Consider the following 17126-nt stretch of genomic DNA (forward strand, 5'->3'; position numbering starts at 1 on the left):
GGTATCAATGTTCCATAAATTCAGTAACTTCTTTTTTTTTCCTTCCTGCACTTTATTTACATTCCGCAAATGGTAAAACTGCTCCCTCTGCTCTAGTGACATTCCATTTAAAATACTCTGAGTCAGCCAGGTCGTATTTAAGTGAGATCTGGCAAGAAAACTTCCTGTTAGAATGGTGATATCAAAGAATCAGATTTCTTTTTCTAGTGGCACGGTGAAATTATATCTACTTTGTCTCCTCAACCACAGATGACCTATAATTTTATATGACAAGAGGTAACATCACATACACTAGTCAAAGGAGTGCTGTACAGACAGTTGAAGGAATGAAAATATGACAAAAAGTGTATAAGTTATAAAAAAGGAACGGAATAACAAATTCGGCAGACACTGCTTGGATAATTGAATGGCAGGAATTCACTAACCAAAATGTTTCAATAATGAGGCAAGTGAGAGAGGGCATTATTAGTAATGGTTCATCAGTATCACATTTTTGGTCATTATCTAAGTGGTAGAGTGGCTGATCTCAAGGCTTGGCAGCAACCATCCATTCCTACAGCAACTTTCAAATTAGCTGATGTAGTATTGCAACTTACAAGTGGCAAAACTTATGGAATAATTTATTCTCAGATTAACCGCTTTCCCTATTTTTCTGAGGATTCATCACTAGATACATATTTCTACCAACATAGTGCCTAAACCGTAGGTCCATGTGCCAAGCTACACACCGTATCGATGCCGGAAGCACATGTTGTACTTTCACAGTACAGTGAACCACGAGTGGCTACTTTCTCTAAAGCCTAATTAAAAACTTTTACGTAGACAAAAACACTCGACTGACAAAAGTGGAACTACTTTTTGTGACCAACCTAACTAGGTCATTTTGTAGCAAGTTCTGAAGCAACTACTCTCTAGGTTACTATGTCCTGGTGGCTTTTTACTGCCAATTTCACCTTTTAGATGGATCCTTGTGTATAAAAGATGACTACTGAAAATGGGGCACTGCAAAGTCAATATATGTCACTGTGTTGATACTTATTTCTCTTACTATCTTTCTTACAAAGAGGTGGAATGAGGGGCCAATACCTTCAGGAGGCAAAATTCCAGTTCTGCCCAAGTCACATGAACAAGTTTAATAAATATTCCTTGCTTGTGGAACTATTAGTTACTTCCTTAGGAAGGAAATAAGTATGGGTTGGAAAAGGACAGAAGGAGGGGCAGTTTTCTCAGATCTTAGGATTTGACAATGAAGGCTCATCATTTAAGCAATGACCTATAAGAATTTATTCTTTCGCGAATTACTGCAAGATCTTGCAGTGGTCCTTGAGTACACAAGCTTCCATGAATACCTACAGTAAAATATGCATGACTCCATGCTGCCTCCCATTCTGTGTGTTTGTTTTTGGGATGAGATGGTGTATGATCATGCATACTATGCTTTTACTCTGCTTTTAAATAATTTGGAAGGACAACAAAAGCAGAGAGTACAAGAGAAAACACAAATGAGGAAGTCCAAGTGTCAGAGGCCAAAAGGAGTTACTAAGTCACTATACAAAGCATTCAGTATAATACGTGACTATCACATACAACTGGAAGAAAATTACCTAAACATGAAAAACAATCGTAGGGATATCACAGAAACAAGAATGTTTTGATTCTAAAAGTGTCTAATAAACAACACAAAAACAAGCAGATGAGACCAGAACATTATGACTAATAACCTACTATTTATACAAACTTGTCCAGATGGTAGCAGCATCATATGGTGAGGAATAACTGCTAGTCAGGCACATCCAAGATGCACGTAGTATCAGTGAGCATGCTGATGATTGATCAAGAGCAGATCGTGATGGCTCGGAGGCTAGGCATGAGCATTTTGGAAACTGGATGACTTGTTGGGTGTTTGAGGAATGCTATGGTGAGTGTCTTCTACATAGGGCAAAACCAAGGTGAAACCATGTCCAGATGTCATGGGGTTAGGTGGTAACCCTTCATTACAGATATCAGATGTCGTAGTCTGGGTAGACTGGTAGGTGGCAAACTGTGGTGGAACTAACATGAGACTTTAATACTGGGTGGAGAACAATATTGTCTGAATGCACAATGCATCGAACACTTCTAACAATGGACCGCCACAGCCGGCAACCCATGCAGGTGCCAATGTTAACACAATGACATCAGCAACTATGACTGAAATGGACACTTGACCATCGGCACTGGACGTTGGCACAGTAGCAGAGCGTTGCATGGTTTGATGAATCCTGATACTTTCTTCACCATGCCAATGGTAGGACGCGCATCCCTCATCTTTCAGGGGAGCAGCTTCTTAACACCTTGATGGAGACAAGCTGCTGGTGGCTCCATTATGCTCTGGGAACATTCACAAGGGCAGCCAGGGGTCTGGTGGAGATCCTGTGAGGCACCATGACTGCCAAGGAGTATTGTACACTGGTTGCAGACCACATACACACCTACGTGATGGTCATGTTTCCAGATGGCAGTGGCATTTTTCAGCAAGATAATATGCCATGTCGCAAAGCCCAAAGTGTGATGGAGTGTTTTGAGGAACACAGTAGTGAGTTTCGATTGATGTGCTAGCCCCCAATTTGCCAGATATGAACCAGGTCAAATACATCTGGGATGTGATTGAACATACCATCAGAACTTATTGCCCCCCTCCATACAATTATTGAAATTAAGTGACTTGAGTGTGTGTATATGGTATCAACTCCCTCCAGCAACTGACCAAGGCCTCATTGCTCCCATGCCACAACATGTTGTTGCTGTCATCTATGCCAAAGGTGGACATAAAGGCTATTAGGTTGGTGGTCATAATCTCCTGGCTGATCAATGTATATTAAACACCCACAAAATGTGTGGATAAATGGATAAATCCTTTTAGTACGTACACAGATGTGACAACACTGCCACATTACACTGTTGGTATGGGTACTTCAGAGGCTTGACAGTAACTGGGAACAGAACCCTGTAAAAGGAAATGAAAACTCATCATGTGAGTCAATCTACAGTGAACTAGAAAATCTGAAATCATGCAGACATATGTACAGCATGTGGCTGGTGTGAGCAGCTGACAACTGAGCACTCACAACACCACTCAGTACAGCATGTTCTGTGGTGGTCGCACTCAGTGTTAGCACTGACACGCCCAGCTTACTGCCATCTGCATGTGAACAATTCTGTCAGTGGGTCTGCCCATACTACATGTCATATGCACCCTCCATGGCAGGTTTCTACACCATTCCACTGCGCTATGCATGCCAGCTCATCTGCCTCCATTGTGACATCCACTGGCAGAGATACTAAATCCTGCTTTCAACACTATTGCTGCTCCGAATACAATTTTTCCTTTCATTTTTTTTCTAACACCTGACAAATCCTGTATAAATTACATGTTGATATGGATGCTGCAAAAATTATAATACTGCATTGTTCTGATGACTTTCCATCTCAAACCATATATTTGTTGAGACTCTCATTAATCTCATTCATCCCACAATATAGAAAAACAGTGTTTTAACTTCAAAAAAGTTTGTAATTCATCTGGCTACAGTCTTTACTCAATCTTTTTGTGTGTGTGTGTCTTTCACACAGTATGAGCATTTCCTTTCTATGTTGCTTCACTGAGACTTCTTTATGATCAAATAGGCCATGCTAGTGCAGCAGTATTCACTCTGTTTTAGGGGGGTTGCCAAGAAAGTAACACACATCACTTTTTTTTTCTCAGTCGAAAATGAATGCGAAACATTACGTATGTGTTATTCGAAGTCTCCTGAGTGAACACACCAAGTTTCTGACACTTCCGACAGGTAGCGTAGCTGCAGGAGAGTTTCAAAATGGCATCTGTAGGTGATGTACGTTACAAGCAATGTGCTGTTATTGAATTTCTCACTCTAGAGAAAGAAACTGCATGGGATATTCACAAATGCTTGAGCACAGTCTATGGAGCATCTGCTGTAGACAAAAGTACAGTTAGCTGCTGGGCACGGAGGGTGAGATCATCGGAAGGTGGTTCAGTGGAGCTCCACAATTTGCAACACCCACAGCTGTCATGCCTGATCTAGCCCCCTCGCACTTCCACTTGTTTGGGCCATTAAAGGATGCCATTCATGGAAGACATTTTGAGGATGATAAGGAGATGATTCACAGAGTGAAGCACTTGCTCCTTCATCAGGGCAAGGATTCGTGCCGGGGCATACACACCCTTGTTTCGTGCTGGAGAAAGGCCATGGAATGAGATGGTGATTATGTGGAAAACAGGGTGTGTAAATAAAATACCATTCTTTCATGTGTGTAATTCTCATTACGTTCAATAAAGAATTGTTGAAGGAAAAACAATGCAGTGCTTTGCTTTCTGGGCAATCCCCGTATTAACAATAGTTGCTCCACTACGAGGGTCGGTCAAAAAGTAATGCCTCCCATTGTTTTCTACTTAAAAAAATTAAGTTAAGTGAAAAATTTGAATTTGGCGCCATTCCTCAAACCTTCTTCTGCAATCCACTGCAGTAGTAACTTTCTGTGTCAACAGGTGGCAGCACAGCAGAAGTTTGTAAGATGGCCGACATCGATGTTCGTTTGAGACAGCGTTGTGTGATTGAATTCTTGAATGCAGAAGGTGAAACGCCCATACGCATTCATGAAAGACTGAAGAAGGTGTATGGTGTTGTGACAGTGGATGTCAGCACTGTTAGACGATGGGTTCGTCGTTGTAAGGAAGCTGAAGGGCAAACACCGTTGACTGACAGTTTTCTGGGATACAGAGGGTGTGATTCTGGTTGATTTTTTGGAGCAGGGATGCACAATAAAATCTGTTCAATACGTCACAACCCTCAAAAAACTTAAAGCACGTCTTCAGCGAGTTCGCCCAACAAAATCAATGGCAGATGTTCTTCTTTTGCATGACAATGCAAGACCATACACCAGTCGTCACACCTCTAACGAGATTGTCAAAATTGGATGGGAAGTTTTGCCTCATCCCCCATACAGCCCTGACCTGGCACCATCAGACTTCCATCTGTTCGGGCCACTAAAAGAAGCTCATCGTGGGATTCATTTTGAAGATGAGGAGGCCGTCAAAACATCCGTGCGTCAATGGCTTAGGAAGCAGAGCTGTGATTTTTACCGTGCTGGGATACATGCCCTTGTTCAAAGATAGACCAAAACTGTAGAGATGGGCGGAGATTACATTGAAAAATGACAAAATGATCCTCAATGTTGTGGTTTTCAACCTATGTAATTGCATTTAAATTTCCTGACAATTAAACGTAGAAAAAAAAATAGGAGGCATTACTTTTTGACTGACCCTCGTACTTCTTTTATGAGAGTTTCCTTTCTTGGTATAACATGTCTTAAAAATTATAGGGCATCAGGTACTAATCAACATTCTGCTTCAAGTCCATTAAGATATACATATTGTATATTATCTAGCACATTCAGACTGCCACCTTTAAATAATCTCTCTCTCTCTCTCTCTCTCTCTCTCTCTCTCTCTCTCTCTCTGTGTGTGTGTGTGTGTGTGTGTGTGTGTGTGTGTGTGTGTGTGTGGAGAGGGAGGGGGCATATGTACTTACAGCAAGCACCGCATTCCCATCACCCAGTGCAATGGCTTCATCTAGAAGTTCCTTCTTACTGTCTAATGAACGATAAAGCTCCAGAGAATAACGCTGTCCAAGCAACATTTTTGTAATTGTATGACGTACAGGAAGGGGTTTCCAGTGATCCTAGCAAACAAAGGTACATTTTAATGGCTTTCTATAACATCTAATAAATTAGTACACTTCCACATAAAACTCGTAATACCTCAACTTCTTTCCGCAACACTTGCAATTCTTCTTCAGGGCTTCTGCTACCCTTAGCCACAAAGGAATGTTGTTTCCCAGCATCTAAAACTGATCAAATTACATATTTTAATGGAAAGAAAGACATTGGTTAATAGGACTGACAAGTATCTGAAAATATCATCTAACTCATATTAGAAATAGAGAACAATTACACCTCTTATCAATAGTCTGAGATATCTGCTGCCTTTGTTATTGTGGAAGAGAAAAATACATGAACATAAAGACATATGAACCATCATGAATGCACTGAGATTATACATTAAGTGATGCAGAATGTAAATTAGTAACCAGCAGCAGCACCATAAGCTGGAAGCTATAAGAGAGTATCTAGATCAATAAGCCTTTGTTGAAGCATGCACTGAACTAGTTTATTCTCCTTTTATGAACTGATTTCACTTATAAACGCCACCATCCTTTTACTGGACTGTGCAATTTCCAATAATGTTTTCATTTCACCTACTTCCACCAGTAATGATTTGTAATGGTTACTAACTAAATTTAATTTTAACTACATAATTACTCAGTTACTTTGTTTCTTAATCTAGTCACCAGAAAGACAATCAAAAAGTCATTTCTCAGGCTTATCACCTCAAAAACTTTCACTTTTTCATCTCCTCTTCTGAAAAGTAAATTCATCTGAGTAAAAAAATATTGGTATCAGCAGAAAGGGAAAATCAAAAGACTGTTTTTCTACAGAAATTTGCAGACTTACATTATGCCCACCACATCATATGGGACACATTGATCTGACAATCAAACCCATCACAACCCTACAATTTACAATATCTGCTGTGATGCCTTTATGGACAATCCAACTGATGGATGCGTGTGTATTTCTTGGGTGGCAGTAGCAATAGGAATCACTCTGGTATCCCACACAGTTCGTGAGGAACAGGGCACTCAGGAACTATTACGGATGGAAGTTTCTACCACACAGTCATCAATCCTTTTAACTTGATACTTTTTTAACAGTAGAACTACAAATGTGGATATGATTCCAGGGGTCATCATCAGCTACAGAGCCATTTGTTGCAGCTTGTCTCAACCAATTTTTTCTGAGATGTCTTTGTAGCTACTTCATCTTTGAAGTTATCTCATTTACACATCTACTTGCACTCAAAGTGGTCACTAACACTACAGCCCACATGACCTCACCATGCCCAAAGCCCCATCATTGACAAGCCCATAGCCCTTCTGTATACCCACTTCAGCAAATCTTTGCTACTAATAGGCAATGGAGTTTGCAGCACAACTTCCCAGTTCATGTCTTCAGATCCATCTTGTCACAATCTTTTGTTCCACCATCCATGCCCCAACCAGGAAGACAATGCTTCCTTTCTAGATAGGCCAGCATGACCAACAACAGGTACTGTATATCCAATGCATGATTACACCATGTCATGAACATCCAGTTTATGATGCAACACTGCTGTGTTTATTCACCAGTAGTATTTGTAGCAATAGCAGTACAGCTAAAAAAATGGTGATAAGTATTTGCGGGGGGGGGGGGGGGGGGGGGGGGGTACAAATCATTTTATGTTTTAGATTTTCACAAAAACCTTTATGTTCCAAACACTAGGTGTCATGCGTGAACCAAATCTGGAGAAGACTCAGCCAATGGTAAGTGAACAAAATCTGGAGTAGCGCACCAAGTGGTAAGTCAATTTCAAAGTCATAAAATCCATTTAAAGAAAACCTATATTTAGAAGCAAACAATGAGTAGGCATCTGTCACTAGCAGAATCTGGAATGGAACACATTAGCACATTTTTCTTAGAAAGCCCTCACAAATCCATGAACTAAGCTAGCCAAGAAGTATACCACAGAGACCAGTTTTGTTGGCAATGCAAAACGTCTGGTAATGGAGGTCTCCAATCCACCACTGAGGCAAGTTCTGAGGAACTCTGACAAAGGACTACACTAGCCTTTGTGGTCAGGTTAATAGAAGAATGTGTTTTCCAGAAACTGTTACTGTTTGGTGATGAAGCAACTTTCCAGAGTTCAGGAAAGATGAATATATGCAATATATTGATTTGGGGATAAGAAAACATCCTCTCCCTAGCAGAACATATACAGAAACACTAAAAAGTAATTTACTTTGCACCATTTTACGCAAAAAAGGGTATATGGTTCCCCATTTCTCTGTTAAAAACACCATGACAATGGTTACTTAACATGACAAGCTGCAGCAATGGCTCTTCCTATAGGTAGACATCAACACTATTGACTTCATCTTTCAATAGAGTGGCAGTGCACTTCGACATTTTCATCAGGATGTTCATAACCATCTCAATGGTTGGTTGGTTTGTGGGATTAAAGGGACCAGACTACTATGGTCATCGGTCCCAACCATCTCAATGGCCAATTGGCATATCTTGGTAACTCTTTTTATATACTCTGAAGCTCTGGCTGCAGACAGGCCATTTGTGTTCGGCTGAACACCATATCAACCATCAGCTGACGCTATCAGTTGCATGTGGTATGGTAAGGCATGGGGCCAGCATACAGCTCTCCTGGCCACTGTAAGTTAGCAGACATGAAGCCACTACTACTCCATTAAATAGCTCCTCAACAGGCATGACAAGGCTGAAAGGATCCTGTTCCAGTCTTCCCACTGGGAAAAATTGTTGACAGTACTGGGAATCAAACCTAGGTCCTCTGCATGGCAGACATCTGCACTAACCATTCGGCTATAGTGGTGGGCACTGGGAATCAAACCCAGATCCTCTGTACAGCAGACATCTACACTGACCACTCAACTATAGAGTTGGACATTCTTTTTATACAGTTTCATAAATGTTAATTTGCTTGTATCAACATTCACAAGTCAGAAGTGAATCATATTTGCATAAGGTGTAAAAGATCACCTAAAACTCTATTATATAAAGAGCAGTCATTGTTGAGAAAACCATTTTTGATATTCCTGAAGATATTCTCTCTGTATTTCCATCACAAATGTGCAAGCTGATGGCATTATAGGAAATATTGGGACTTTTTACTGACAATTTAAATTTTTTTCCTAAAAATTTTCACTTCTAGTACTTCTGCACTAACACTTGTGGCCTATGTACCACGCAGAAGCATCACATTAGCATAAAGTTGTTTGTTTCAGTGAGGTACTGAATGCCAGTTCCCCTATGCTACATCTGAATGACCCATGGGGAGCATGGGAGGAGAATCATTTGTTGGCTGCGAAACATGGCTGGAGCAGTGCTCAACAGACAGGCTCTCTCTTTGGTCATAGCTCTCAATGTAGCATGACGCCTCTCCCTCTCCTCTCTCTTCTAATGATTTTCAGACTGTGTTCCATAACCAAATGAAACCTGTCTTCGCTATCCTGATTGACTAGTGGCCTGTTCAACTCCAGGGTGCACCCAACTGTACTCTGCATACAAAAGTATATTCAGAATCTTGCCTATTATAACTAGTCTCATGCCCACTCCTCTGGTAGACATTCCAGACACAACTGAGCACTTGTACAAATTTGTGTCTGAAGTAGGATTCCCCATGTTTTGGTCTGTAGGAGAGAACATAATTGTCATGGCAATATGTGCCACTGCCCAGATGTCAAAATCTAGCTGAGACTGGGTCCAGGTCGTCAAGCTATGCTGGCTTCATGTGGCAGGAAGCCAAGCTACACCACATCAGAGCCACACGCCCAAGCTGTGCTGCTTAGGGCAGCAAATTCTTTGCCAGCGATCCAGAGCTTGCATTCACGTCAACACAGCATTCCCACCAGTCCTGGGTCTTGATCCTTGCCTAGCGGTCACCGCGTGCTGCCTGCCTCGTGTCTGTCATCACTGAGCACATTCCAATGCCACTTGCTCATGATAGCAGCAAACCTACTGCCTTCCACTGGATATGCAGTTCACTTGTTTTCCTGCACAGTGTCATCAGCAGGTCTGTCTCATCACATACGAGCCTGCTGTTGAAAATTTTGTTCCAATTTTGAGTGGATAAAGTGCTCACAAGTGGAGGGTAGTGTGGAAGCAAGCAGTAGTGAACTATTCTGAGCTCTGTGAGACCGGATGGGGGCACTTACTCTTGTAGCAGGTGTTGATAGGGAAGTATAGGCAAGCAGCTCTCTGCTGAGGTATGCAGAGGAACTAAGATGATGTTAGCCAATTTGCTGCTAAAACCTTTTATTTCAAAACATAAATAAACAGAGATGTGTGCCTGAAGCGGGCAGATGGCAGGCAGCAGATGATGACCCTCAGACTTGAGCGCTCAGGTCAGATGCGCCTATGCAGGTGATCCAGATGCATAGTAGAGTACAGCTTTACTACCTCTGCACTGCATCAATTGGCTGCTGTTAAGTCAGGACAGCGGGCAGTAGTGCGTTCACCGGTAGCCTGGGCTAGGCAGGCTCACCCAGCGGGGCTGACAGGGTGATGAACTTCGAATCACAGCCTGGAGAATGGTGGCAGACTTCTAGCTGCCAGGTTCCTGGACAGTCAGGCAACAGTCAGTGGTTTGCATCCCAGTAACAGTGGTGGTGGCTACATCATGAATACAGTGGTGACCAGCACAGGCTGAGTCGCATGACATGACCCAGCTGTACTGATGATGACAGGTTGGCTCTGCCAGTTTAAATACAGCTGTCTGATGTTGACCACATGGAAGATGCCACATTTCTATCTCACACAGAAGCGTATCGAATGGGGCCAGTAACTGAGGTCTGGCGGTTGCCACACATGAGTGGGTTAAACTGCAGAAGTTTCCTGAAAGCTGGTCAGTGTTACAGATCCAGCCGTTGACCCATGGAATGTGAGCACCGAAGTAGGCATGAGGAAGAGTGTTTCTGGAGGCAGGACATTGACTGCAGCTGCTGATGGTGACTGCACCCTAGTTATGACTCTGCACTCTTGGCTGTGCTCTATGCCACTTAACTCTTAAAAATACTGAATTACATGAGCAACTGCAGTCAAAGGAAGAGCTGCCATCTGATCAGAAAGTAGGCATTCAGGCAACAATGGATGATTATATAGGCTATGTTGACAGTCCTCCTCATGGATCACAGCACAATGCAGCAAACAGTTTTCTGGCAGTTGCTTTCATTACTTCCTTTTTGGGCAGTGCTCTGAGAATGTGGCCACAGTTCCACAACATGTTTGAAATGTTGCCTAAATGTGGTTCTGGCACGATGAGTTTCAATTAAATGTTATGCATGTGAAGTTGTCATCATACACTCAGTCGAGTCAGTGAATAAATTTCATATTTCAACAAAAGCTGCATGAGCTTCTAAGGCGACAAGCTGTCCACCCTTTGTCAGTCCTCAGGAATTGATTTGGAAGCTTTTGCTGACCAAATACACATAGTTTCATGCTGTAGCTATACTCTGGGGTCAAAAAAAGCAAGGAGTGATGTTCTACGAGAGGAGCCAGAGGCGAGGGCATCAGACATATTTATTAAGCAGATAAACCCACAAATTTGGGAGGGGGGGGGGGAGGGGGAGTTAAAGGTGGTGTCAACTTCATAACCTTATTTTGACCGGTGGTGGTGTGTCTTGCACTAGTACAAAAGGAAGCTAATCATTTCATTTCACTTTTTTCTTGTAGCTACGATTCTCTGCCATGTATTCACAACTGAGATAAATTGTAGGCCTTGTAAGCAGTCACTTCATACTGCTGATGCTGTGCTCCATGTTGAACCTACTATAGAAAGATTGACCATGTAAGTGCTGACTCCAACCAATCACAAAACAGGCCAGACCAAAGCCAAGGTAGATTTTGAGATTTTTAGAGGTAATGGAAGGTCTGGTCAGGAAAATGGGATGGGGCCAATGTTGTCACTGCAGCAGACACCCATTAAAGTCAGTCAGTTTTAGAGGGTTAACAGAGGTGGTAAACATGACTGTAGAAAGCAACATTAGAGGCAGATCTATTTAGATTTCAATGGGAATACATACTTACTACTTTTAGCACCTCGCAATAAGCAGGCATTGAAGTTAACCCTGCTGTCTCATCAGTGTACTGGGAACAGATACCATCAATCCTCTGGGTACCTGTTGTGTCAAAATTGAGATTGGTTGAAGTAAATATAAATATGATTCTGATAAGGATGTGCTCAGAAAAACGGCGGGATTTTGATGTCACTCTGTGGTATGATTTCCTGTACCACTTTCAGAGCATCACTGATGCAGTCAGAAACTGTCCCCTTTGGTTTGGAAGTGTACCAATTTGGTGGTGATACCACTACAAACACGCAAGTATGTTACAGAAAAAGGCCTATCCCATGAGACTACTTAGTGTTGAAAGCCAGCACACCTGAAACTACATGCGGTGAAATGGAGAAGTTAGAGGATGGAAATCAGAATATGAGCGTCTAATGAAACTAATTTCCTGGTTTGTCTGCTTAACCAGAATGGAATACTAGAGCTGTCCCAGATTCACATAAATGTGAATGACAAAATGTGCATACCAGTTTGTTCGGATAATTTCGAAATACAAGATGTTATAGTTCCATGTGGAGCAGTAGTGGACAGTGAACAAGAAAGAGTTTACACTGAATTGTCTCCAAGTTCCTGGAAACTTAGAAGTGATGCAGAAAGAGTCCTGCAAAGAGTCAAAAGCTGGTAAGCATGTACAATCATACTGCTCTTTAGAATCCACTTAAAAGAAAAAAACATACATTTATCAGAACCAGGCATAAACCTGTTTATCCAGTACTAAAGTAACTTGCATGGCTATTTAAGGAAAGACAATATATACTAACAACTGATTTAACACAGCACAAAATCTCTAAAGAGAATGCATGACCAATAGTTCAAAAGCTTTAACGAATTCCCTATGTTTTACAATTGGTTATGAAGACAGTATCCAACAGCAGTTAGATGCTACAATTAATTTAACTTTCCTCTAGCCCTTTGGCATCACTTCTCATTATCAGGTCCAAAAACACCATAGATGGCAATAAAACTTACCACATTTGTATCTATATGTGAGTAGTGACACATCTACTGCATCATACTGATGAAACACTAAACCAATTAGGAAACTGTAAATATTCTACCAACCTAAGTATGAAGTCAGGCTATCATTATATTCCAACTGTGCCTACGACAGCCTTTGTCATGCCTTCTGAACTACACAAGTTTCTTAGAATGCCCTCTGGTTTGAGAAATGCATCACCAATTTTCATTGGTTTGCAGATTTATTACCACGTGGACTAAAAGCCACCATGTGTTTGTATATCTTGGTGATGTCATTGTCTTTTTGCAGGTGATAAAGGAAAATGCTGAATGGCTAAGAAGTTTATGATCACATTTATGAGGTGCCAACTTAATCTTAAAGTTGGAAAAGTGTTCTTGTGCAGAGTCTTAGATGCAATACTTGGGCCATATAACAAGTTCTGCTGGGATAAAATCAAATCCGTGTCTCACAGAGACCGCTGAAAATTTACCAGCACCAAAAAAATGTGAAAAACTGCACTTATTTCTTTGTCTCACTAATTATTACCGCAGATTTGTACAATATTATGTCACTGTCATGAAACCTTTAACAAAATTGTTTAGAAAATGGGTACTTTTAAACTGGACAGAACAATGTGAAATGACGATGAAATAAATTAAAGATGTACTGGCAACATTCCCCCAAATAATTTATCCAGACTTTAAAAGCCATTTATTCTATCTTTTAATGCCGGTTGTGTTTTAAGATAGGCGTAAAATGGTGTAGAGACACCCATTGGTTGTGCATCCCATCAGCTCAACAAAGCAGAAATCACAAACTACTTCATGAGCTACCTTTACAGTACACATTTTAAATTTAAATGATCCAAATAGTCAAGTGACAGGGTGGATTTAGAAGGTGACCAAATACAATTATGAGGTTTACCACAAGCCTGGCAAAATGGACCAAAATGTCAATGCACTAAGCTGAAAAGTTTGTGTGTTACAAGCAGATGAGTTACTTATTTCTGAATTGCAGGCATTCCAGGAATAAAATGCAGAATGTCTACAATCTGCTGCTCTTCCAGAATTCATGTCAGATGATGTGAGTGTATACAGTAAAATCCCACAATGGAACTGGTTAGTGATGCTGAAAATGCTCCAGCACCACATTATCACACAGTGCCATGACAGCATTCAAGCTTGTCATAGTGGAAAGTGGGCCACAAATGCATTAACTGCAACAAACTGTTGGTGGTAGGGTCGACCACGTGATATTGCAGGTTACATTTGTGCTTGCGTTCCTTGTGTATGAGGGCACAACACACTAGGCATAGAATCCCACTGGAAACTCTACCTGAGGCCTCCAGACCTTCTGAGATGTTTTTGGGCAGTCTGTGACTGTTTTCATAAATAACACAAGAAGATAAATACATTTTGTCAATTATCAATATTTTTCATGTTATCTAGTTCCAGTTGTAATTGCTAATATGAAATCAGAAACTGTGGAAAAAGCTTTCATTAGCCATGTGGCGGTGGTGGTGGCGGCGGCGGTGGTGGTGGTGGTGGTGGTGGTGGTGGTGGTGGTGGTGGTGATGATGATGATGGTGATGATGATGATGATGATTTCTGTTTGTGGGGCACTCAACAATGCCATTATCAGTGCCCATACAAATTCCCAATCTTTTCATAGTCTGGTGTTGCCAATTTCCTGAACAATGATGAAGTGATGATGACAACACAAACACCCACTCCCTGAGTGGAGAAAGCCCAACCCACCACCCGTGTGGTTCTACCTTTCAGAAGCACTGACATAATAGTTACTGACCATGGGAGGGGTTTCATGTCTTCACTATTCGTACAAGTCTGTAAACTGCTACAGGGCTGAGTGTGTTCCCAAAACAATCAAAAAGATGCTTTCTTAGTACATTAATAATGACTGGGGGGAAGTTCTTATTGTACATTGTGTTTGCTTGTAACATTTGCATTCATGAATCGACTGGACACCCTTCTTATGAAGTACAGTGTAGACAAAAGATGGGATCCCCTTCTGAATTAGAAAAGCTGCCAGCAGGTACAGACTCAGGTGCAGTTAAGGGGCAAGCTAAGAGACAAAGCTATTTGGAGAAAGGTGCAACAGAATAATTCAGATATTGCTGCTTATATTACCTGTGAATGCAGACCTACAATTAGAAGACCACATGGTGACTGTACATTTCAACAGGCAAAAGCCCTATCATGATAATTTGGTACTGCCACCACTTGTAATTTCCACTGATCCACTGTGAGCCAACCGCAGTAACTCGCAAGGCATTAAAAGAAGTAAGAAGGCCCCGCTCCTGGTGCCACATCAGTATGCATTACTCTCTTAACACTTGTATGCACTGTGGTCAAGGGATAGAGGTGACTTCCCTCTAATTGTTCTTACTGAAATCTGTGTACTCCAAACTGTGTATCTTAGTGAAACCATCTCCAAATACCAATGCTCATGTCATGAACCTTGTTTTCTATAATTCAGCCTTTCCTTTCCATCTGATTCTTGGACGATTTGTGAATATGACACAAAATACCCTAAGGCCGCTCGCTAATTCAGCCATCACAAATATTACATCTGAATATGGAACTGGAGACATCAATATCCCTACTACTACCTATAACCCTTGAATTACATTCTCCATATCATTCTATGTGAAGTCCTCACTCAGCTCTAAGTGAGCCATGGGAGCTGGAAACAAACCCACGATGTTTTTGCTTTCCACAAAAATTGTGGCAAGATGAACAGATGGTCACTCCCTTCAGACCATGTTCTACAAAGTCCCTCTAATAGTGTGCTTTTATTCCCTATATTAGCAAGCTCTCGTCTACTTCACAACCAATTCTATTTCTATTAGTCTCAAAACAGTTTTCATGCCTTGGGCGGGATAAGTTGTGAAAAGTTTTCCATACAGCCAAGTTGCAGTTGGACTGCAGTGTGGAACTGCGACCGCCAAGGTACCTTTCCATATAGTAAGCTAAGCTGATGTCACATGCTTTGAGCTTTGACATGCAAACTTTCGACCCTTTGCAGAAAGAGTACCCAGTGCATTGATGAAAGATGGATGCAGTGTTTTGCATTTCAGAGCAGTAGGGTCCATCCTTGTGCTGGCATGACGGCTGTGCCCAGCACTTGCCGCTGCCTCCTCATTACTTCTCCCCTTCCTCCAAGAGTATGCATGCAGCACTGAGCTTGATGCCTGCCACTGCACTCTCCTACTCTCCCTACCTGCCTCTTATGGCCCGGCACCCATCGTGCTCCTGTGAGACGTAGCTCTCCCACCTTCCCCAATGCCTACGTGGACTACTATTCACAAGTTTTTAAATGGAAGCAAACTGACTAAGCAACTCCATGTGAAATCTGATTCTTCCTGTAGTAAAGGTATGTCAAAAGGAGTTTTTCTGGTTTATCCTGAAAGCAAGTTTAATTTCTGGTGTCCATGTTATATAAAGTAATTATAAGTATTGTTACCAGTTTCAGTGTGTAGTTCCAGTGATATATTAGTGTTGTTGATTTCACAGTTTTTCTTAATAAATAAGTAGGGCCAGAGCATTTCGTAAGGTACCTCTAAATACTGTTAATATGTGTTACCATATTTTAATTAGCAATGACCATGACTAGTCTTTGAAAAATGAACTGCTTTTACATAGTGAGCAGTTATTCATGATATTGTGAATATTATACTGATATAATCTACCATCATCATGTCGGGACAGCAAATGCATATTCTCTGAGAAATCAAAAAACAAAAACTTTTTTATGTAACCATAAGTTTAATTCTGTACAGTGTAAAGGTACATGTTCACAACATGAGATAATGAACTTGTAAATTTTTTTGCGTATCACATAAAACCAATGATAATAACACACATACACAGCAGAAAAGACAAAGCTTGGCAGGTTTTTATTTTATTTTATTTTATTTATTCATTTTTTACTTACTGCAATTCAGAGACTGTTCTGATATTAATGACAGGAGTGGTGCTGCTTGAGATTTCTTGGGATCCACTGCAGATATCTTTGACAGCATTCCTTAGAAAATAAATGAACAAATAAATACAAAGCTTGTAAAAGGCTACAAGCACAAATGAGAAATGCATTTTGAGTGGTAACATTCTCAACAACAAGTATGTAAATCAACAAAGCCCGTAAATAATTTTGAGCACGTGGACATCACGAAAGAGTAGATCTACAAAGAAACTCTCCAAATGATATTTGTTTTTATCCTGGAATATCTGTAGCTCTATGTTAGAGGAAAACACCACAGTACAGAAAAATATGGCAGAATATATAATAACAATAATTAACAACAAGCCACATGTGAAATTAATTTTTGGAAGCTACCC

At 41.0% G+C, this 17126-nt stretch overlaps 1 protein-coding gene across 1 annotated transcript in view; it reads right to left on the reverse strand.

Moving 5' to 3' along the window:
• LOC126298826 (spermatogenesis-defective protein 39 homolog) overlaps window positions 1–17126 on the reverse strand; it is a 100998-nt gene that overhangs the window by 62833 nt on the left and 21039 nt on the right. Inside the window, exons 4-6 of the mRNA XM_049990304.1 lie at window positions 16723–16812; window positions 5818–5906; window positions 5589–5738 (exon numbers count right to left, since the gene is read on the reverse strand). Coding sequence (XP_049846261.1) covers window positions 5589–5738; window positions 5818–5906; window positions 16723–16812 — 329 coding nt within the window. The remainder of the gene's footprint in view (window positions 1–5588; window positions 5739–5817; window positions 5907–16722; window positions 16813–17126) is intronic.

This window comes from Schistocerca gregaria, chromosome X (genome assembly GCF_023897955.1).
Source record: "Schistocerca gregaria isolate iqSchGreg1 chromosome X, iqSchGreg1.2, whole genome shotgun sequence".
NCBI lineage: Eukaryota > Metazoa > Arthropoda > Insecta > Orthoptera > Acrididae > Schistocerca > Schistocerca gregaria.